Source organism: Falco punctatus (genome assembly GCF_963210335.1).
Source record: "Falco punctatus genome assembly, chromosome: 12".
NCBI lineage: Eukaryota > Metazoa > Chordata > Aves > Falconiformes > Falconidae > Falco > Falco punctatus.
In genome coordinates this window covers 15,220,354-15,243,582 of record NC_137592.1, presented here as the reverse complement: position 1 = coordinate 15,243,582, position 23,229 = coordinate 15,220,354, and the positions used below count along the sequence as shown (strand labels likewise).

Here is a 23,229-nt window from a genome sequence, read left to right as displayed (position 1 = left end):
TGTCTATGTGGAACTTGGGAAAGTGAAAAGGAAACGGTTCTATAATTGCATTAATCACAAGAGCAAGGGAATGCTGGTAAAGCACTGAATATGCTTTTCATCAAAATAGTTTATTAACTAGTTCATTAAACTGGAATCTAGTCCTGAAATTAATAGGGGAAAAAATCCATATCAGCTGTTAAATTCTGTGGCAATGATCTGTCAAAGAAGCCAACTGCCTCTTCAAAACTGTTGCTGTTTACATCCATTGCGCATAAATGGAAAGGAGAAATAAAGTTAATGAGCATTAGTTCATTCAAACACAGGATCTTTATGTATCACAGATAGGTAAGCTTCAGTGTTCAATTTTGCAATGACAAAATAGTTCCAGTTAACTAATTTGCTGAATTATGAGTTTCACATTATTTTACTCTGCAGAAAGCCACAAAAAGGAAATAACCTTGTTGATCTCTTTCCATTAATACCCCTCACATTGTTTGTCCTATGAGTTATGACTTATAGGAAAATTAACTGTCCATGCTATACATCATACACAAGCAAGTCTTAAACAGTGCATGCTGTAAAAATATTGACATGCCTCCAAGAGGTTAATATCCCTACAAGTTAGAACTTTTTTTCCAGAGGAAACAGTAACATCTATTTGTACTGCAGAATGGAAGTAGACCTCCATGTGTTCAAATGATTTTTTTACAAAAAAAATTATTGGGCTCATACCACTAGTGTCTCTCTTGACTGCACATTTCATCCTAAAATAGAAACCATCCCAAAACTTGGGGATTTATTGCAGAATTAATTCATTCTTGCATTACAATAGTTTAGCCTTGGTCATCTTTTTCACACATTTGGGCTGGGAGGTCACTCATAAAGCATGCTGTTAGCTAGTTATTATGCCGAAGAGAAGGTTAGCAGCAGGACAGCAAGGGTAGGTAGGTATCAAGGGGAAACTTAATCATTCAACTGTAATGGTTACTTTGCCAAAACCCCTCAAAATTCACCATGTAGCAGCTTACAACTTGATTTCTGATCACACAGTGGCTTGTAAGTTCTGTGCTTTCTCTTAGGGGCTTCATTGCATGCTTGATTTAATTTCTAAGAATGAAGACTACTGATGTAGACACATCATTATTACACACTAAAAGTACAGAAACAGCAATGAATATTTCCAAAGACCTGACTACTCAACAGTTTTTCTGTCAAGTCACGTGAGCAATGCTGGCTTGGCCTCAATTTGCCTTTGTAAGGAAGAAGGGACATGTGCTTAGGTCCAACTTTGTTCAGGCTGAACATCCTTCTGTGGCCTTATTCTTGAATTTACTGCCTGAAAACTGAAGCCTCAGACTTGGGGCATTCCTTTCAGTAGAGGCAGTTTGGGAAAGCAATGGGGAGTTTCCATGAGAATGGAGGAAAAGGCAAAACACAGAACTTGTTGCAGACTGTGAAATCAATAAGCATTATCCAAAGCCCAGGTGGGCAGAGTACAACAGGTTTCCATAAACACACAGGTACACAATGTGAGGACTTTTTGGAAAATGCTTAATGTGTGTTTTGACTGAAAATTTCTCAAACTGTCTATTTTTAACACTGTTTTGTAAAATAGAAGTTCATGATGGAAAGGTGTGAGGGTAAATATAACTCCTGCTTAGCTTTTTACAAAATGAAAGAACAAAGGCCCTACCCTTCTTCGTGGCTTCCCACCCCGCCCCACGTTGTGTAGTGTTTCTGCTGCAACCCTTGATTAGTTTCTATTATCAGCTGTAATATTTTCATGCAAAATTTGCTTAATTTGAAGAAAATAACTTTTGTATTATGTCTGTATCTGTAGACTTAACAGCCATCTGTAAACCTTTAGTAGAACAGCACTTTGTACAAGTAACGACTGCAAATTATCATTACAAAATCACTAATGTTGACTTGTACTTCTCTTAAACATGGCCTTAAGATAAGGCTTCATAAAATCAATGGGCAATGTGTAGGCTTTGTAGAACCACTAGTGTACTCAGTAAAGGAAATGATGTATATTTTTTGATGCTGGAGCCCTATTTTAGGATCTTTTGAAACTCTCGTTAGAAGTCTAACAGGAAAACGTAAATTGAGCTGGTGCTGCAAAAGTTTTCAGTGTTCTATTTATCAGTACAGTTGTTTCTGTTTTAGTCTTCAGCATTTATCTCTCACCTACTCTGCATCATGTCAGTCCTTGAGGAAGAACTTCATGCCTTTGGATGGTGCCATAGAAAATGCTGAAATTGTTTCTGGTTTCTCACTTCTGTCTGAAAAACTCCTCTCTAGTAAGGGGATTTTCCTGTAGAACGATAATATGCTCCCCAATGCATTATAATTGTAATATATATTTTGGATCCAAAATACTACCTGTAAAGCCACACTGTAGAAATATTTACATTAAGCTAAATCAATCACTTAAGTTGGGTCTTGGTTTAGACAGTGAGGTTCATCTACGCTACCATGCTGAATGCTTTGATTAAAAACTATTGCATAGGTTAAGAACCTTTTTTAATTTACAGTTTAATTTTACTCATGCTCAGTTTTTTGGTTGTTTTTTTTTTTTTTTTTTTTTTTTGTTTTGTTTTGTTTTGTTCTTATACCAACACTGTGTTTTGATTTAAATGGCTTTTGTTTGTGGTCTTGCATTGTAGTTTCTGATGTAATACAAAAGAAAGCAATGCTGTTCCATGTCAACCTTTATTTTTGCAGAAACTGTAGAAAACGTGCCAGCTGAGTTTCACCAGTGCTTTGCAGAATGACAGCAAGATGTCAGGAAAGGGATTCCTAGCATATAGCTGTTCCTTGAAGTTCTCCTTTTCTTTTCATTAATGTGCTTCTGTTGTTGAGATGCCTAAACTGTATGACTGGACTGATGAGACGTAATGGAAAAAATGTATTCCCCTTCCATTACTGCTGTAGGGTATGATACCACTTCTATGTCAAGAGGATAGGAAAGGAGAGGCAGAATAAATTGCAGTGGGTGTCTAGGACATCTTAAAGCTGACTTTAAAACCACCCAGTTTTTGAAACATGGTTCTTCATTAAGATATGTTATCCTTGCCACTACAGCAGTAATGATTTAGTGTACAATTGGCCAGGACTGTTTGCAGGCCTCTCAAATCAGCTGAGCAATACATGTTTGAAAAAGGTGTTTATATGTTGAAGGCATGTCAAGGTCTGTAATATCACAAGATTTACAGGGTGCCCAAGTACATAAGTAATATGAATGAAAAGCCTGGTGCCGTCCTTGCTAATTGAAGTGATGCCAGTAAATTGCTCTACAAGATACAGCCAGTGTGCCCACTGATTGCTGTTCTAAGCTCGCAGCAGTGCTAGGGCTTATCACTAACCATGTGCTACCTGTACAGATCTTATCTTTTCTAAATAATATTGATGACAAAACCTATACTGCTTTCAAGGGCAAGAAGGTCCGCTTCCAAGATACAGAAGTTCTGGAACTCTCCTCTTAACTTCAGGCTAATTGAAGAAGAGATTCAGTTCATAGCATAGGCTGAAGGAGGAAATTATGAAAACTAGATAAATATTAAGCTGTATTTTGCTAGCCTGTTATTTCTTGTGGAAGTATATAATTCAAGTAAATCACATGGGTTTACAGTGGTTCATTTTTACAGACAGGCATTGTCTGTTGTTAAATCAAGACTCTTCCCTGGAACTACTGTTTCTATTAATTTTCAGATAATACAGAAGTTGGGAAGCTAGGAGGGTTAAGTGGTACATTTGTTCCCTTCCCACTTGTTTGTCTCTCAGGAGGTAATTCTCTTGTCCTGTCAATGTTGATTACTTCCCAGGATATTTTCCCTTAACTTTTAAACCCTCAGCCATTGTTCTCCATGCCAAGGGACAAAAAAAAAACCCACCCAAAACCACCCACCCAACCAAAAAGACCCCAACCCCCCTCCTGCCACCAAACAAAACAACAAAGAAAACCCAAGAAAAAGCAAATTTAAAAAAAAAAAAAAAAAAAAAAAAAAAAAAAAAAAAAAAAAAAAAAAAAACCACCAAAAAACCAAAACCCAAAAACAAACAAAACAAACAAAAAACCCAAAAAAGAGTGTACTTGCATCTTGGGAAGCATCATGTCCTCAGGCAAGCTCTCTTGATTAGGTTTATTACTCAGCTGTAACTTTCCATGTAAACCTCAAAAATACCAATACATTTTGTGAAGCTTGTGTTCACCCTGGTGGGAATGAAGAGGTGATGGTGCTAGTTACCGCTGCCAATTGAGCAGGTTACCTGCTCAATTATAGCAATACTAAGGCTCTGTTTCTGCAAGTAGAAGCAGCCCTGAAGATTTGCTGTAGCTAGAGTAGAATTCATTACAGTGGTCAGCATTTACATCTATATGAACTACTAAAATAGTCAGAACATGAATGTCTGGCTTTAATTGGGGAGAGGGGGAAGCAGGGGAAAGGAGGAGAGAAGAATATTCAATATATCTAATGTTAGCACTACAGAAGTACCCAAGATACTTATTCTCACTTCTGAATCCTGTTTCATCCTGCTCATGCTTTGACTAATTCTGATCATCTTTCCAAGCAGGGAATAGCTGGCACAATTATTTACCTTTTCTATTTCCAAAGAATAATGTGGAAGTAATTTGTCTGTAGACTCACAAATTGTTTCCACTGGACTGTGTCCTGAGGGCTCCAGACTCATAAATATTAGCCACAATTAAATTTTTATGAGTCTTTCAGGTTCAAGTAAGTACAAAGATGGTTCTTAACATCTCCTCTAAATTCAATATTTATTGCATGGGCTTCAGATAACAAGCTAAAACCAGGGCATAGCATGTATCTTCTAATTCTGCATGTAAAAACCCTCATTCCCCTTTTTGTCTCTGACTGATTAGAGCTATTCCTGGTTAATAAACTAAGATTGTGCTTGAAGAGCATGATTTGTTCTGCCCAATATGGGTTAATTAACAGATTGCCTTTCTAAAGGATCACTTAGTCTGGTTAAACTGTAATTGAAAAACAAGAAAACAAATGGACAAAAAAGACTGAAATAACAAGTGTTCCTATTTGTGACAATTGTGCATTCTCTACCCTCATTCTTTAAAAGAACACAGTGGCAAGAAGAGATGCTTGTGCCTGTAGTACTGTCTTCAGGGAGAATGCTGTTTGCAGGTTAAACAAGCTATTTCCTCTCTTCACTGGATTGTGAGTGTCAGCAGTTATGGATTAAGAAAGCTTTATGCTTGGTCCCTGTTACAAATTTATCATTTTAATACTGTTCCCACACTCACATTGCACTTGCAAAATGATAAAGCAAAACCCAGGAGAGAAAAACCAAAATGCCCAGACTTCTTTAGATTTTCACTTTGTTCTTTTTGAGACTCAGTCCACTGATGAGCTCCCTGCATTAACATGCATAATTGGTGATGTGTTAAAATAATGATGGCAGAGCAGGGAAAAACGTGCTGTCGTCAGTGCTTGGGAGAAGAGGCGGAGAAACTCCTTTCCACTTAGCAGAACAGATAGAATGTCCCTTCTGCGGGGTTTGGATGGATTTTTAGGCCAGTAACTTAATAAAGGTAAGGACCTGTGATGGTATTATCTCTTCAGTTTTATTTATAATGGCACTGCATCCAAATGGAAGTGCTTTTGAATCACAACATTTTCTGAAGTCCTGGAATCTGTATGCAGTAGTACATTAACGTATAGCAAGGATGCTCTTATTTAAATCCTCTTTGTATATACAGGTTATTCTGCGATTTGGTAGTGTGAATTTTAAAAAGAACACCTAATGTGATATACGTTAAGGTGTGAATTCATTGGTTTATCCAACAAATTGTCTCTTGCACAGAGGTGTCTTAGAGCTCACTGTTGATGAGCTGTTGCAGCTTGCTTTGGGATATTTCTGTGTTCTTCCTCAGTTCTGAGCACCTAAATAAACCTCAGATGAAGCTTCCTCAGAGCTACACTAAATAGGGAATATTTTCCAGCATAAAAGTATGTGTGTAGGGTTAAGATATGAATGCTTTCTAGTCTCTCTTCAAGCTCAGTCATGTTCTTTGAAGGACACACACAGGTTTTCTTTACAGCAGAGTTACACAGTTATTTAGTCGACGGCGTTTTCCTTCTGCTGAAGACCACTTCCGTGTTTGGTAGTATCTTGTATGCCTGACAGTGTTTAGTGCTGTGATCTTCAGGTATTTTAACTAAACAGCCTGTTCTACTTCCCTGGCTAATCAGTAAATGCAAACGAATCTGCAGCTCTAATCCGTGGCTTTCTTCATAGCATGTATTTAATTACTTTCATTAGAATCTGGCTTCGAAGTCCAGTACAAGACAATGTATCCCACTCTGTGCTTTTACCAGCTAACAAAACTAGCAAGGCTGCTTTAAAAGCAAAAGTGCTAGGAAAATGAATTCTAGGAACAGAAGTTTTGCCAATACTAAAAAAAAAATAATTTAAAAAAATCAATAAAAAATTGTGACAATATGGCCTAATGAAGAAATCAAGACCACAATGTGTGTAAAAAGCCCTCTGGGTGTGCTAAATTAACAGACACAAACGATGTCTGGTTTGCTGTCCTGTTACATAACAAAACTATGCAAAGTGAAAACCAGGCATGTATTTACGTGCATTCTTTATATATCAGGCTTAGATGTAGGGACAGCTCTGTATAAGTGGCATGTGCTGGAGGCTCTATTAGGTAAGAAAAGGTATGCTTAGATGGAGGTCCAAGTTGCTGACAGACCAAAGTTAAGTGTAATGAAGGGAAAGCAATAGAGTGTCTTGGCTCTTTATTTCATTTATGCATTGAGAAGCACTGTTGCATGAATAGAATGAAACACTGAGAAGTTGCTTGGGTAAATGAAGAATCAACAAGCTTAGCTAACCTTTCTCTGCAGAGCAAGTTCAGACTTGTTCTGTAACCTTTTGGATAAAATGTGGTATCTACAGTGCATGTGACCTATACATATACTTTTCTATTTTGTATGCTAAGGTACTGGTGGATCATTTAAAGTCACTTTTAGCAAATTTAAATAAGTTTTTTGTAATTGCCTTATTAAGAAAAAAACCAACCACTGCACAACAAAAAAACCAAAAAAGCCCACTGACATGTTGAAGCAGTTAAAAGGAATTGTTTAGGAGAACTTAAAGCTTGTCCTTTCTCTGAAGACTGTGGAAAACTGACAAGATAACATTCTGTCAGCTGTATTGGTAGGAGTGTGAAAATACCATCTCATTCTGGATTAAATCTTGCTGTTGTTGGAAAGAAAACCCTCCCCTAAAGTATGTAAACCCATATTTTGCCAAGATTTTTTTTCCCAAGTGGGAATTTTCAAAAGTTTGTGCTTTGATAGGAACTATATTTTAAGACTAAAATGTTGATTGAAAATGCAAAATATGTTTTTACTTGCAATAACCCTTACAATGCACTTTATAAAATGGTTGATCATGACAGCAAGGTGGAAAAATTCCCATGTGATTTGTAGTTGATCTATGTAGGAATGTAAACACTGGGATTAACGCTTGCTTTCCAGTGTTTGATTTTTGTCCCAGTTCAATTCATAGGTAAGGGGGAAGGAATCCTGCATACACATATAGATATCTCTAGCTTTTCAGGTAATGTTCATGTATACTTTTGGTTAGGTTTATTATTTACAGCAGTCAACACCAAGCATGAGGCTTGTGGGGTTTTTATTCTTTTAGAAGTGAAAATTAACATTGTTGCCTCAATGACCACTTCCTATTTTTTGCCTCAGTTTCAACTTTGGCCTTGTGGTAGGTGGCCACTGGATATAACCCCATTGTGGTCTTGGAAACAAGCTATTTCTGCCTCGGATTTTATGTTAGTTAAAATAGACTATACAAGTTCTAGGATTAGTGAAAGTCTTGGAGAACCAAGCTACTCTTAGTATAAGGCTGGCTGGGAAGAAATGCTGTGCACAGCAGTTGAATTAACTGCAGATTCACTCCTCTATGCTCAGTTGATCCAGAATCAGACTCGTGTAGTCAACTGACATCCTCTTTAATAAATGCGGACTTTACTAAATCCCACCATCCTTCTCTAATGCAGGTGCTGCTGACTCATATCCTGCACCTCTTGCCCCAACCACCTTCCAACTCAACCCTCTGCATAGGTCAGTAAAGGACAGTAAAACTTTCACAGGTTAGCAAGACACAAGGGTGTTGCCTGTTAGACCGAGACAATGTGGTTCACTTGTCTTATTTTTCTTTCTACAAAAAAGGTCGCAAACCATTCCCCACAGAAGTGAAGTAGGAAATCCAGGACTCAGCTGAAAGACTTCTTTTTACATCTGGCATGGTTCTTGTCCTGACAAACATGAAATTCGTATTGCAAACACAGATAATGCTGGGAGGGAAATGAAAGGTCAGCTATCCTAAGTCCTGCTGGTTAGCGTAGGCCTGCAGAGACTGTCAAGTGGCTAAGGCAGTCTGAAAGTCTTGTTCGTTTGGCCCTGTGCACTGGCCCTGGTCATATGCCAGCATGTTTCAGTCAGCTGGGAACTCTTGAGTCAAGTGAGCAATCAGGATAAGCCTGTCATTACAGTGGAGATGGAGGTGAAAAAAAGGATGGCAGGAACCACAAGCATATGCTTTTCTGGTGACTTCGAGCTGCTCTGGAGAGGTAGTTACTACCATCCTTCCTGAGAATTCTTGCCTTGAGCCAATTGCATACTAAATGTGCCAGGTGCCAAGTGGCTGCCAGAAATATGCATGTCCAAATGGGGTGCCACTGTTTTGTATTCTAGGCTGCTTTTTTTGTATTCTAATAAAAGGATTTCTTTCGGGGTTTTTTTCTCTCCGAGAAGCCATGAGCTTAGATTTCTCTGTGCACAGACATGTGTATAGCAGCCCTCCTAAAGATGACATTAGAATAGCTGCTCTTTCTGCTGCCTGAATGAAATCATTTAACCTTCTGTGTATTCTGTCATCTTTCTGCAGCTCTGCCACATTGTGTCTCTGGTTACCAAAGTGAGCATCGTGGCATAGCAAGATTTTCTTAGCAGTGGTGCAGCTGTCTTTGGAAGCAGAAGAAGGCTGGGAAGAGAGGTGAAACATTTTAGTCTCAGCAATGTATAGGTTAATATGAAGATTTTGGAGAATTCAAACAGAAAATTTTAATAAAACATTACATGTATACACCTCGTATATCTAGACATGAAAAGTAATTTGGGGGAAAAAAGTTTCTTACTCATTGGTAAAACCATCAGTTGCACAGTTGGCTTCTCTTTCCCTTTCCTTACCCAAACCACAAGCTGCCAAGATACGCTAGTGACGAAAATATTTTCTTTGAAGGGCAGTATCCTCCATTCAGTCAGGACACATCAGGGCTGTGGGTGGAAGGCAGTTGGCTTTGAATCTCTCTCTCTTTTTCTTTCTTTCTTTTCTCTTTCTCCAACTACAATAATGTAAAGCAATAATTATGGCATTTATTAGTATATTCAATATATATTTGTTGCTTAACAACTAAACACACAAACATATTCAATAGATGAGCTGTGACAGCTGTCATCCAAGATTAATGTATTCCTAGTTTGACTGAATCTACTACTTTTGATATAGCTATAAAGTGCTTGCATATTCAGACTGTGCCTGTGAAATAGCTTCTGCTGCTTTTAATGTGCAAGCAGATGTAAAAGTGCAATATGCCAACAGGGCAGGAGATTTCTGGCCATGGCCACTGTGTTGCCTGTCTGCATGATGAGTCTGAGGAAGTTGTTCTGTCAGTCTAGCTGTGACCACCCACAGACTTTTTTTCTTTCAAAAGAGATACTGAGAGGGTTTCTTTTCTCTTTATTTACATGTAATCCTGAGACAATAGTACCTAGGTTAGCAGAACTTTGGAATGTATATCTGATCTGGGAGTCTTAAAACTCGATTCAGTTTCTTTTTATTGGAAAGATAAGCGTTAACAATTAATTATGTTTTGATTGCATTTGAAAATCTGATCATTATGAACAACTGACTGCTCCTGTAACTTCATAGCTGAAGCCAGAAAACCTAGGTAACTGCAAAAACCAGGAAGGACAGGTAGAGGGGTGTGCAATTTGCATGGCATGGATTTTATTTAATTATTTTTAAAGCAACTTAGGAGTTACTTTAAGCCTTTTCTTGAAATTAAAAGCCATGGAAAGAGTCCATACAGCTTCTTTTACCACTTCACCTATTTGTTTTGCTCTGCTGCTGGAATTTGATTAAAATTAAAATCTGCTTAAAGATGAACAGCAGTATAGAGTTCCATCTGATATAAATTTAAACCTTATTACTCTGGCCAATTTTATTATGATGGCTAAATTGTCGGTATTGTATGTACCCATGATTATATAACTACTGCAGAGTTTTCTGGTTTATCCAAATTGTATAAAAGATTTGGATGTGTAAAGAGATTGCTGTTGAAGTTTTATTCTTTGTAGGAAGGTCCCTACAGTACTTGGTACGTTTGTAATTCTCAGTAGTTTTCTGTGCATTAAACCTTTACATCCTTCATAAAAGACCTTGAGAAAGAAGCAAAAAATACCTCGTGTTCCTTCAGTGTCAGAAGTGGGGGAAAAAGCCTAGGAGTCCTGAATGGACTGCTTATGGATGCAACAGCCAGCTGTGATTGTCCTGTATGTACACGGTAATACTCTTGAGAGTAGAATGAAAGCCACTGGTTCTGATTTCAGGCTTAGTAGTTCAATTACATCTCCTTTCTTATGGAGAAACACTTAACATTTGCAAAAGTGAATTGTGGTATGAATACCACTGGAAGAAGCTTAAAACTACCATTAGACTTGTCAGATCTCCAGGGAATGGTTTGAATAACAAGGGAGGCTTCAGCCTCTTCAAAGGAGACCTGGCACTGATCAATATCTGGCTGTTCTTGTATGCAATTGGGTGCCTGCAGGGCAGGATTTGTTGCTGTAGTTTATATAGCCTGTTTATTGTCTTGTGTCTGTCTTCTGGCCTGTCTCTCTATCTGGCCATTTGTACCCCAGAAATCCTTTTTTTCCCCTATTGCTCATTATTATCAGACCAAATTAATCCTTGTTAAAGTGTCTAGGATTTCATGCCAAATAGGAAATTATTCCTACTTGATATGCAAAACCTGTATCACAACTTTCCTGCAGTCTTTAACTCTTAGAATAAAATCACTAACCACATGTGGATCCGTGTACCAGTATGTGCTAGGGGCCACGCAGCTGGAAAGCAGCTTTGTAGAAAAGGACCTGGAGTCCTGGTGGACATCAACTTGAACATGAGCCAACAATTGTGCCCTTGCAGCAAAGGTGGCTAAACGTATCCTGGGCTGCTTTAGGCAAAGCATTGCCAGCAGGTCAAGGGAGGTGGTCTTTCCCCTCTACTTTGTACTGGTGGGGCCACACCTGGAGTGCTGTGTCGGATTCTGGGCTCCCCGATATAAGAGAGATATGGGATGTGCTGGAGAGAGTCCAGCAGAGTCATCAAGGTGATCAAGGGACTGAAGAGTGCTCCAGAGGAAAGGCTGAGGGAGCAGAGACTGTTCAGCCTGGAGAATAAAAGGCTCGGGGGGATCTCATCAATGTATATAAATACCTAAAAGGAGTGTGTAAAATAATATTTTTTCTTAGGAAGAAAACAAAGCCTTGTGCACTTGTTCATGCCAGAGGCAGAAGGTGATAGTTCTGTCCCATTTTTCCTTCTTCTGAAAGCCAAGAAGCTAAAATAAAATGGCATATTCCACATACCTAGTTATGACAAAGCTCACTTGGAGGCAATCTCTATTGTGCTTGTTCTCCTAGTTTTGTATCCTTGTATTACTTCTACTGGTACTAAATGTCATTTTGTTGTGAACCATTTTACCTTGCAGTGGTGTTGGTCAAACTTCACCTTCCCTCCTGCTAATACAAAGAAAGACAAGGACAGCCAAGATGGGTCTGCTGACTATTGCAAGCTTTTAAATCACCATAGAGACGTGCCCTAGCAAAGCTTGACAGGCCAGTAGGGAAAAAAAATAATGTTAATAAATACACGTAGCTTCCCAGTTTGGGAAAACCTTGCTGCTGTTCTTGGCTTGCCCCCAGCAGGAAATGGAGAAGTAGAATAGAGGTGGGAATGTGTCCATAATACCTATATGGGTCAAGGTTCTCCTTGCTGTTTTCAGCTGTGTTTTGAGAACTTTTCAGCCCTAGTGTTACTCATGCAGAGGGGATGCAAGTGGGATATGCCCAAAGCATCAGAGAGAAACTCATCTCCTTTGCACAAGATAGAGGAGGTTTAACAAAAATCTGGTAAATCTTGAGAGAACCTGGTCATCAGAGGGTTAATAAAAATGTCACCAAGCCCAGGAAACACAAGGGTGTATTGGAGTAGTGTGGGGTGGGTTTGTTGGTGGGGAAGCACCTGCAAATGGAACAAATTGTCTGCTTGATAATGTCATCAGAAGATGTAACTAGTTTTATGTGTGTCTTAAATCTCCCTCTGCAATTGCAAGTTTCTTTACGTTAAGCAGTAACTTCAGGGACTCCAGATCTTCTTTCCCTTTTCTCTTTGCCAAAGTGCAGAGTTGGAGTGATGGGGAGTGAGGGAGAAGAAGGGGTTGGATTCCTCTGAGGCAAAAGTCGTTTAACTGCTTTCATCGGTAGAAACTCTCATGAGATGGGGTCTAAGGTGATGTGTAAATCCAGATGAGTTAACTATTGTCAGCTTTTGAATTTGGGCATACTTGAAAAAGTATATTCTAAATGACGTCTTTCAAGATATTAAGAACTCTTGCACCATCTACCTTCTTCTTCTCCTTCCTTGACCCCTATTTTCCCATCCAAAGACTTTTTAGAGCAAATTTTCTGTGATTTAAGAAATACAGCACAGGCAACTTGGGACATTCTGTATGTTAGCATATGAAAATAAAAGCATCTCTGACATCACCTAACAGATTTACCAAGAAAAAATAAAGAAAAAGAAGAAAAAAACCAAAACCATATTTGCTGTTCAGTTGTATAGTGTCCACTCACATTGTTTGTTGAAGCCAAAATATTTAATTATTTCAGTATGGGCAAAAGTTATGCTGCTTGGAAAGCAGCTACATATTTCCCACTGCACCAAAGCTATCTAAGCATGTTTTGTGATCATCTTCGTTCCTGCAGCTGGGATGCATATAGCACATTCGGGCTTATTGCAGGCATAAAGTAACTTAAAAGACTAGACTGTAAATTGTAGATAGTTGTGTGTTAATAGCAGATAGCTGTGTGCAAATAGGGACAGGACAAGGGTGGCAGCTTTGGCTGGAGACTGTGATTCCCTGCGTAAGGTGTTCGTGTACAATGCAGAGCTGGCCATGTCCCCCAAACTGTTAGTTGCCTGGGTGTGAAGGGCAGCTGTGTACTACTCAGCTCAGCAGCTTCTTCCCCTTGGGTCTGGGCCCCCTTCACACCTCCAGACTCAAATGCAGGCAAATTTTAGCAGAACTGTGAACCTGAGCTTGTTAGCTCAGGCTGAAGGTGTAGTAACGAGATGAGATAATGGCCCAGTGACAATGGAAACAGATACTTCAGCGCCTCTCATGAGATCAGTTGCTCTGTGAGGAAATAACAATAAAAAAAGAATATCCAAGTGTGCTTATAGCATAGAAAATGGCTGTAGAACTGGCATTTGATATGACATTTTGTGCAGTGTTGCTGAGCAGTAGAGGAAGTCCAGCATCTTCTCAGGGACAATAGATCACAGAACGTACCTATTGGGTACTTTGGATGTGCTTTGGAACTTTTAGTAAGTTCATCTGCAGACCGTAGCAGAAATGAACAAAGTTACTTTGATTGGTCCCTACTCAGATGAGCTCTTGTGATCCATTGTAGCTGCCTCAAAGGTATTTTTTTGTTTGGTTGGTCAGGTTTTGCGGGTTTTTTTTGGAAGAGGATGGCATTGCATGTTTACTTGCCTGCTCTCGACCTGCCTGTTTTAGGGCTACTCCTCATTTCAATGCTACTTTCTTATGACAAATGACTGCCTTAGTGAGAACTCTCTGCTTTTCTACCTAGAGCCTGTAGGCTATGGAAAGACACTGCATGCAGTTTTGCACACATATTGCATTTACCAGGGGAAAAATCTAGTTCTGTACCTTCATTCACTTTCAATGCTTCTCCTTTTATCTACTATAATAGCTTGTGTGTTGAAAGTGCATTTTTAATTAAATTGTTTGCATCTCGTATATGCACAATACATTCACTTTGAGGGCATTTTTATTACAGTAGGAGGGTGGTGATATGTAATAAGTTTCAAGAATAATTAAAACCTGTGTTAACTTGTGTATGTTTTCAGTAGCGATTGAACTTTGTGTTGAGTCTCTGCTGGGTCCAAGATCAGACCTTAATCGAGTAGGAAGGAAGGAAGGGGTGATGAGGGAAGGAAGAGCTGGTTGTTGATACTTCTGTAAGTTCTTACCGGTTTAAGATAAACCTCACCTGTCATGTTTATGTAAAAAAAATATTATATATATATATATATATACACACACACTGCCTCCAAGTTTAGGTATTTAGCTCAAGATAGTTTTGTGCTCAATACTTACTGAGGGAGAAACACAGAAAGTGCTATAATGTTATGAATCAACTTCACCTCTCCTGTATACGGATGTAGCCTCAGAATTTTGTTCAGACAACCTTCGTTTACACGAAGGAAAAAAAAGCAGAGTAACCTGACAAGGCTTTAACTGCATCATGATGTGACAGAGCAAAGATTTAAATAACTAGGGATTTCTAGGAGATAATATGATAAATCTTTTTTCTCTTTTACTTTGGATAGGTAGAAATACATGTCAGAATTGGCAATATGCATGATTTTTATTTGAAACTTTGACTTTCTGCACTGAATAGTTATTAGGGTTTTTTTTATTGATGCATTTTCTGCAGTCTAGTTTTGGAAGAGCAGGGGAGGCTGGGTCTTTCAAGTCGCTTTCTGCAGAGGGTGAAGATGGTTAAGAATTCTTGAGTACCTGAGCAGCTGTTAAGAAATTGACTTGTGATCCTGTGGAAATGCCAGTAACTACATGTGCTTCCCTGAAATACTGCAAACAAGTGCTTTGCATTCATCATGGCATACTAGATTCAAAGATGGAATAAGAAAGGGGCCTGATCCAAGGACAATTATTGGAGTCCTGTGGCATGAAATACTTCAGAAAAGTGTTAATTTGTCTGTCTTTGCTGAAAAGTACAGTTTTACATTGGCTTGTAGATGGTTTGGCTTTGCCAGGGGCAGCAATTAACATTAATCACAGTAGCTTTGCCAAGGATTCTGTGACATCCTCATACCCAAGTCAATGGGGCATGTAACTGTTTTGAAATGGATAGTAGTGCTGAAGATGTCCCTTCTAAACCAAATTCAAGAACTGCACTGGACGTTAAATGCTAGTTCAGTCTGGAGGAGTGTGTTTAGTCTCTGGAAGAGATCCATTTTGGTTAAACTGGTAAATAAGTAAAAGCTTATCTAATTAACCCCCTTCCCTATTTAAATGTCAGAGCACCTGCACTACTTTTTCTTAGGTTAAGCAAGTATTTAATATTTCATAAAATTATTGTTAGTAACTATACTAGGCTAGCCTTCACAAAAAACTTGAGTTGTCATTTTGAAAGTATGAACAAAGGGGCAGAACCTGACAGAGACAGACCCGTTTCTTTTTCAGGCTGCCAGGTTTTCCAAGAATGACTGAAAACTGTTTTCTTACAGGTTGTGTCAAATGCAGCTGGACAGGGGGTTGCCATCACTGGGAACAATACTTTCAACAACTGGAATTGGCCTAATGCTGTGATCTTTGCTGCTACTGTGATCACTACAATTGGTAAGTGTATATTATGTCAACTTCCTTAACTGTAGTTCTGTGTATGCTCCAGTATGTTTGTACTCTTCCATTTATGTGTCAAGCTGGCCACGGAATGAAGGCCCCATGGCTGGAGTTGCCTAGTGTATGTGTTCAACTGCAGGTTCATTGAGGAAAAAACTCAGCTTTTTGGGACTCTCTCCATGGGTATACAGAAGAGAAATGTGTGTCTTTCCAATATGTGATGGATTCAAAGTGCTTGCGGGGATGACTGCTGCCATTCCAGTTCCATTAATTCGTGCACTTAAATTTCCAAATCATAAAAATCCTGAAACAAAAGTGTTACAAAGCATTCTATTAAACTAGTATTTAAAGCATGTGCGTATGAGGGTTTTGTATAGCTGTCCTGTTACTCATGTGCATCCTCTTAAGCTATTGAATTATCAGTGTTTCTGGCTTGCAGAACAATCATATCTCTTAAAGAAGGCAAAGCAGAACAACTGCTGTCTTCTAAATCTCACTCCTGATTTGTGCTTGTGAAACCCTTTGCACTGAAAGACTACTTCTTCCTTTGATATATAAATTTCCAGAGCTCAACAACATCTGCCTTCTGCTTTTACAGAAAAATCTTTGCTACATGGTATTGCTACACCCTTGCTAGAACTACAGTGCAAAAAACCAGGAATGCAAAATAACCAGAGAAGGCTGGACATGTACAGGAATGAAAGTCTTGCTGTGAAACCAAATGCAGTACTGTGTTTTTCTTTATTGTTTGAAACTCACAATACCCAGCTTATAATATAACTCACAACACAAAACGTTGAAGTTGGGAATACACCGAAATAAGAAAGCTGTGGCAGAATATAGGATGCTGATTTTGGAGCCTGAGTTTGTAATGCCCTGTTGGGTTCTGTGACCAGCAAAGAACTAAATTCAGTTTAAATACCTTGCTATGTCACAAGTCACCTTGCACTTAACTCACAAACCTCTTACTCTGGAAAGGTACCAGGTCCCAAGTTAAATGTGTGTAGTGAATCTTTCATGTGGAAGCTAGCTTCAGGATGAATTTTGAGCTTTTTTTCTATAAAGGGGAATCAGTCACATTGTTAACAGTTGCTGCTTAAGCCTGGGGAATCATCAGAAGTTTTGAGATGGGCTTTATTTCATATTTATCTCATCATGTCAAGAAAAAGATGCACAAAATCTAGGCAGCCCTTAAAATGTAAAATGTAGTAATCCTCTCACTTGCATTAATGGAATACGTGTTTGCTATAGTAGAACTGGAATCATCCAGATTCAGAAGATCAGCAGCTGGGGTAGACTAAAGTCCTTATAGATGGTGAAGCAAGAAGCATGTGATACAGGAGAAGCCCACACAACGTTCTGTGCATAGGTAGAATTGCCTTGAATTCTCTGCAGCAAGAGCCAACTGTGCACATACTTATCTCTTTTAGGTTACGGAAATGTTTCTCCAAAGACACCCTCTGGGCGTCTCTTCTGCATATTTTATGGGCTCTTTGGAGTTCCTCTCTGCTTGACATGGATCAGTGCTCTGGGGAAGTTCTTTGGAGGACGTGCCAAGAGGCTGGGCCAGTTTCTGACGAAAAGAGGAGTAAGCCTGGTAAGGCCCTTGCTTGTTTACCCTTGTGCTGTGTATTTTTGATGCATGAATTAAGCTTACCTGCTAATCTTGTAGTAAATGAAAATTTGTGCAAATATGATTTCACAAATGGCATTGCATAGAAATAACTGTAAAGGGGGATTCAGCCCGATAAGTTAGTTTTGCAAGAAGTTTTAGCAAAATGAGATCTTGTAGAAACTTTTGATTGTAAATATAGATCTTGCAGTTTCTAAGGAGACATGTATCTCCTTACATTAGAAACCTGTAGGACAAATGTAGGTGAGGCTCCATTTCACAGACATTCTGTGCAAGCTCCCCTGGCACAGGAATAAGCTGTCCTGCTTTGTTCCAACCTGCTTCTATGCTAGCATGAGTACTTCCTGCTGTGCAGCGAACCAACTGGAAAGTAATGTTTTGTTCTGAGTTACTGACTTGTGGTGGTTTTGTTTGTGGCTTTTTGTTGGGTTTTTGGCGGTGGTCAGTTGTCCCCCCCTTGAATGAGTTCTGTCTCAGTTTTAACTCTGCACAGAGATGGGAGGCAATGCAGGGCCATAGTGCCTGGAGCTGGAGGACAGTGGGATTGGTTTAGGTCCTGGGGTCAGAAACAGAGCAAGAACTTTCTTGGTTCAACACCTGAGAAGAAAGTACAGAAAATGATGGTGAAATGCATGTGTGTGTGCAACTTCGGGCAGAGGTTGTGTGAGTAGCAAAAGGTTGGAAACATAAATAGGAAAAAAGCATCTTAAACACTTCTGATCCTCTCCACTCCAATAAAAGGAAAATCAGAGGTGCTGACTGCTTTTTAGACTAGAGTGCTATGTCTGCATCCTATTTATATCATTATTTATAAAGTATCAGGAACTCCTTAAACTTTTTAAGAATGTGAAAGAAAATTATGAGGAAATAATCTTGTTTGAGCAAGTAGATGCAAAAATAGTGAGTTTTGCATAAAGAAAAAAGTGTGTGTTTATTTAAGTCAGTGACTTTTAGTTATGGCTGGTAAACTGTTAGCACAAAACTATGAAATGTCTGATACTGTCAGATGGTGCTTCGTGTCATGGGTGGGAAAAGAAAATTTGGAGATCTTTCCCTGACTTTTTTTTTTCTTTTTTTCCTTTACAGAGGAAAGCACAAATAACATGCACAGCTATTTTCATTGTTTGGGGTGTCTTAGTCCATCTGGTTATTCCTCCCTTTGTTTTTATGGTGACCGAAGGATGGGATTACATTGAAGGCCTCTATTTCTCGTTCATCACTATCACTACCATAGGATTTGGAGATTTTGTTGCTGGTCAGTAATTGTGTTTTATATGTTATTTCACTATATGCATAGTGTGGCAATTCTGTTTCCAAACTGAAATTTGAAAAGGTGCTCTCTTAGTTTTTCCAAGACATTTTGCTGAATAGAAGATTCAGTTAAAGCTTGGTACTGATCCAATGGACCAGATCTGGCTCTTCAGTCTTGGTTTGGATATTTAGACCTTCATTGGGCTAACTCTGGAGCCAAGTTCTGGAGTTCATAACCTTTTCAGATGTCCCAGGTCCTTATTTCAGGCAAGGAGCTATCCTATCCACCATGATAGTCTGCACCTTTGAATGGGATGCAGTATACTAAGCAGGATGCACAAGTTCTGGGCAGTGCTCTCTGTGCAGCTGTCTAGAGCTGGTCAACAGGAAATGCTGAGCGTACAGGTGTCTCCCTCCTAAATCTTGTGTTTATATAAAATCCTCTTCCTTGTTCAGGGCTTTGGAGATGGTCCTTGAAAGGGGAATTCTGAATCCTTTTCTCAAGGAAGGTACCATACCTTCCTTGAGGTACTATATCCATATCTCAGTGTCAGGGAGAAGGTTTATAATTTTCTAACAGGAAAAAAGTTCACTTCTACAGCTAACAAGGAGAGTATAAATATGCTGCCATTTTATGTTGTAGTCCAGTGGTCGCAATACATGCAGCCAAGAAGTAGAAGACCTAGGATGAACTTTGTCTTTCAGATGGGTTTCAGATCTCCCCTTCCCACCTCTCAGTGTTCAAACAGCCTACTGTTAGTGTGGAAGGGAGTAGTTCTCGGGTTCATAACTTCAAAAGTTTATCAGCTGTGAGTCCTCTTTCAGTAACGTTCTTGGTTTTATTTCTTTCTAGGTGTAAATCCAGATGCAAACTATCATGCCCTTTACAGATACTTTGTGGAGTTATGGATCTATCTGGGACTAGCTTGGCTTTCACTCTTTGTTAACTGGAAGGTCAGTATGTTTGTGGAAGTCCACAAAGCAATCAAGAAACGGAGGAAAAAAAGAAAAGAGTCATTTGACAACCATCCTCGGTCTAAAAAACCCCTTCAAATGGGTACCTCAAAGGACGTCAACATTTTCAGTTTCCTTTCAAAGAAGGAAGAGACCTACAATGATCTTATTAAGCAAATTGGGAAGAAGGCCCTGAAGACAAACAATGACAAAATGATTAAAGTAGAAAATGCCAAACAAAATATGCAGAGTCCTAGCATAGATGCCCAGGTGACTTACACAAAGACAGAGTCATTTGAGTATGATGAGGCTTCCCTGGACATTCAAAATGGTCACGTACTGAGACCTCTGCATGATAAACACATTGGAGACAGCCCTCTAGAAGGAACCATGTTCGTAAACCAGCTGGACAGGATTAGTGAAGAAGAAGGCGAAGTATGGGATTCCAGAGACTATCGACCCTTAATATTTGAGAATGCCAATATAACATTTGTAAATGAAGACGATGATGAAGAGGAAGATATCTCAGATGATGAGGAAACATCAAAATCCTCCATGGATGATAATCTTGCAGAGGAATCTGAAACTGCAAAAAAACTGGTAAAGTTCCCATCCTCTGATGAATCTACCTTTACCAATAACGAGCTAGAACTTTCTGTGCCTTATGAACAACTGATGAATGAGTATAATACAGTAAGCAATGTGAAAGCAGCAACGTGAACATGTTTGACAATGGTTTTCTGAAATTGTCAGTGCATATTGAACAAATTAATAGAGCAAGGAGAAAAGCATGTTTTTGCAGGTTCTCCTGTCTCTTTGAAAATGAAAACAAGTCCCAAACTAATAAATTCCAGTGTCTTTTCCCCATCCTAAGTTGGTTTCTGAGCCCATCAGCTTTGCTTATCTGAAAAACTTGTAAAATAACAATTGAATCTGGAGTTCTGCTCCTTCTTTGGATTTTTTGGTTCTTGAACGAATAGAAAAGAAAAGACTAGTTAATACACTGGACCTGCTCTGCGTTTATGCATTTCATTGAGGAATTAGTTTGGGAGTGTAACTATACTGTTGCAAAGAGACTGTTTTGGGCATCAAATGTGTTCGGTTACTCCATTAGCCTTTCACCTCTGAAAACCTGGATTTGAATCCTGCTTTGATCAGAAATGAAAGCAAGGGGTTTGCTTTTTTTTTTTTTGAAGTTGCCCATTGTTAAGTTGTTACCACAAAAAAAAATAATGGTGCAACCACTAGTTGTGCTTAATGAGAAGCTTTAGATGGAATACCAGGACCCACAGGTCTGAGCTGAGGTGCGCTGGCAGACTGAGGAGGATGCTTCTGAAACATCTGTCTAGAATATGTCAGTGCTTGTCGAATTATAGTGAATTGTAATTTCATAAATAAAATATTAAAATTAAGAATTCCAAAGGAATGGCTTGAGAAGGAGCCCTCTAACAAGGACGAATCATCTGGGATGAAGCTCACCAGTTGGACTGCTTAACTGCACGTCAGCCCCAGAACTGTTAAAAGAGTAAAGTGACTGGAAGACCTATTGATCAAAGGATGTATGAGCACAAGCAGGATGCAATGAACTTTTTAATGTTGAAAGTGTCCTTCCACTGTCCATTTCCTAGAGGAAATACTTGAATGAACCTTATACAGTATCTATGTACAGGTGAAGTTTTATTGACACTGTTCTTCTGAGGAAAAAATCACCTTGGGAGGCACAGATATTCTCCAAATGCCCTAATGCCTGTCAGAAGGGACCTGTAGCACTGCTGCTGATCTGCGCGGTGTGTTAGTCAGTATTGTTGTTTGATGTTCCCCTCTGCCTTGGTACTTCAGACTAGACTTGAACGAGAGATGATTTTTGAAACAGTTGATTACACTTTGCTTATTCGTTTTGTTTTGAAGTTTGACCTATGTGCATACAATGGTTATTCTATCCCACTTTCAAGAAGGCTGAGCAATGTCAAATCTTGGGCAAACTGAGATGTGATCAAGTGACTTAAAGCCATAAGGCACATTTTAAAGAGGGAACTTTGGCTCTAAGCTCCTGAAAGTACTATCTTTTGGCTTGGAGATGAGCTTCTCATTGAGAAGGAAGTATGTCTTTTCACAACATTTATGCCCAAATTATTTTGGCTACAAAGAAAATCATACCATGGTTTTATTTTCCTTGCTTTTTCGATGTCTGTGCATTAACCCTGACAACTCTTTCAAATGAGGCTCTTGATTACGTGTTGGCAAAAGGTACTGACTTCAGTTGTATCCAGTTTGCTTGGAACAGAAAATAGCCAAGACCTTTGAACCTTAACATGTCAAGTTCTGTTGTTCTGTTTAGTTTTACAGTATTTAAGTCATTCCAGTATGTCCAAATGTTCCAAAGTTCAGTGAACATTTAAAAGTTGTCTTGTTTTCATTTTTGGTGTAATGCTGGCAGACTTACTAGCTCTTTAAGAGGAGCTTATGGAATCTTGCAATGCTAATCTTGAATTACTAGCTATTTCTAATAACTGCAGATATTGGCTGCAGCTTCAGCTGCTGGCCTCTTCCACAGAAGAAGGAGGACATATGGGAAACTGGCACTCTGGTTGGATAGCGTCTTGATGGGAAGTTTTGAAGTCATCTACTGTGAAACAAGTGACTGACTTTACTGGGTTTTTTTTTTTGTTTGGTTGGTTGTTTTTGGTTTTTTTTGTCTTTTCAGAATTTTCCACCTATATGACATTTTTTGAAATAGAAAGGGAACACAAGGTTAGGGCCAATTGTTTACTAGCAAAAATGTGGAATTGGCATAATGGGATTCGGTGGTTAATCTATATTTTATGATACTATCACTGAAGAGGTTCTAATTTGAAATCAAATTTTATTATATTACAGCTATTTGGGGAAGGGGTGGCTGGATGAATTCGACTTATATCTGACAAGAAAGAGGGAGAGGCCATATCGAGATGTTGTAATAGACACCTCCACCTGAATCGTTTTAAAATTACTCCAAGCCCTTTCAGTATTTCTATGTATCTGAAGGGTTGTGGTTGACAGATATACTTTGTAACTGTAAGAAATGATAGGTAAGACTACATGCATGATACACAAGATGCCTGTGTAGCAAGTCTAGCCTTCTGTTTTTCTTTGTCTAAAAAAGTGCACATTAACTTAAAAGAAAATGAGAAATCACTCCATGTAACTTTTGTTGTCCTCCAACTTGTCTTCCATTATTGATGCAAACATCAAAGTTTCAGTGACGGTTAGGTGCAGGACAGTAAGGAGAGAAAAGGCTTGCTGAAAGTGCATGAAATGGAAAAGCATAGTCCAGTCTTCATTTTAAAGAAGAAAAAATTTCTCTAATACAGAAATAATACAACCCAGACACTTGGCTGGGCTGCTTTGATTGGGAGGGGATGTTGCACACTGGAACCCAGACTCTCCGTTCTCCATAGTGAAGTACACTTGTATGCCAGAGCTGAGAATGGATGGGATCTGTTTCATATTATCAAGTTAGATGTGGCTCTCTGGCCTTTCCCAGTGTAGTCAGTGTAGACTATAAGTCTGCATAATAAGTATCATGGGATTTAAAGTAATAGTTTAAATTTATTAAAAC

The 23,229-nt window shown here is 38.9% G+C and overlaps 1 protein-coding gene across 4 annotated transcripts in view; it reads left to right on the top strand.

Annotated features, from left to right (window-relative positions):
* The window catches only part of KCNK5 (potassium two pore domain channel subfamily K member 5), a 74,849-nt gene that overhangs the window by 25,429 nt on the left and 26,191 nt on the right, over nucleotides 1–23,229 (top strand). For all 4 annotated transcript variants that reach the window (XR_013931343.1, XR_013931344.1, XM_080407904.1 and 1 more), the window contains 4 exons: nucleotides 15,679–15,790; nucleotides 17,224–17,390; nucleotides 18,513–18,681; nucleotides 19,531–23,229. The exon at nucleotides 19,531–23,229 is cut by the window's right edge. Coding sequence is in view for 2 of the 4 variants with exons in the window: in XM_080407904.1 (XP_080264030.1) it covers nucleotides 15,679–15,790; nucleotides 17,224–17,390; nucleotides 18,513–18,681; nucleotides 19,531–20,351 (1,269 nt within the window). In the remaining 2 variants the exon portion in view is untranslated. The remainder of the gene's footprint in view (nucleotides 1–15,678; nucleotides 15,791–17,223; nucleotides 17,391–18,512; nucleotides 18,682–19,530) is intronic.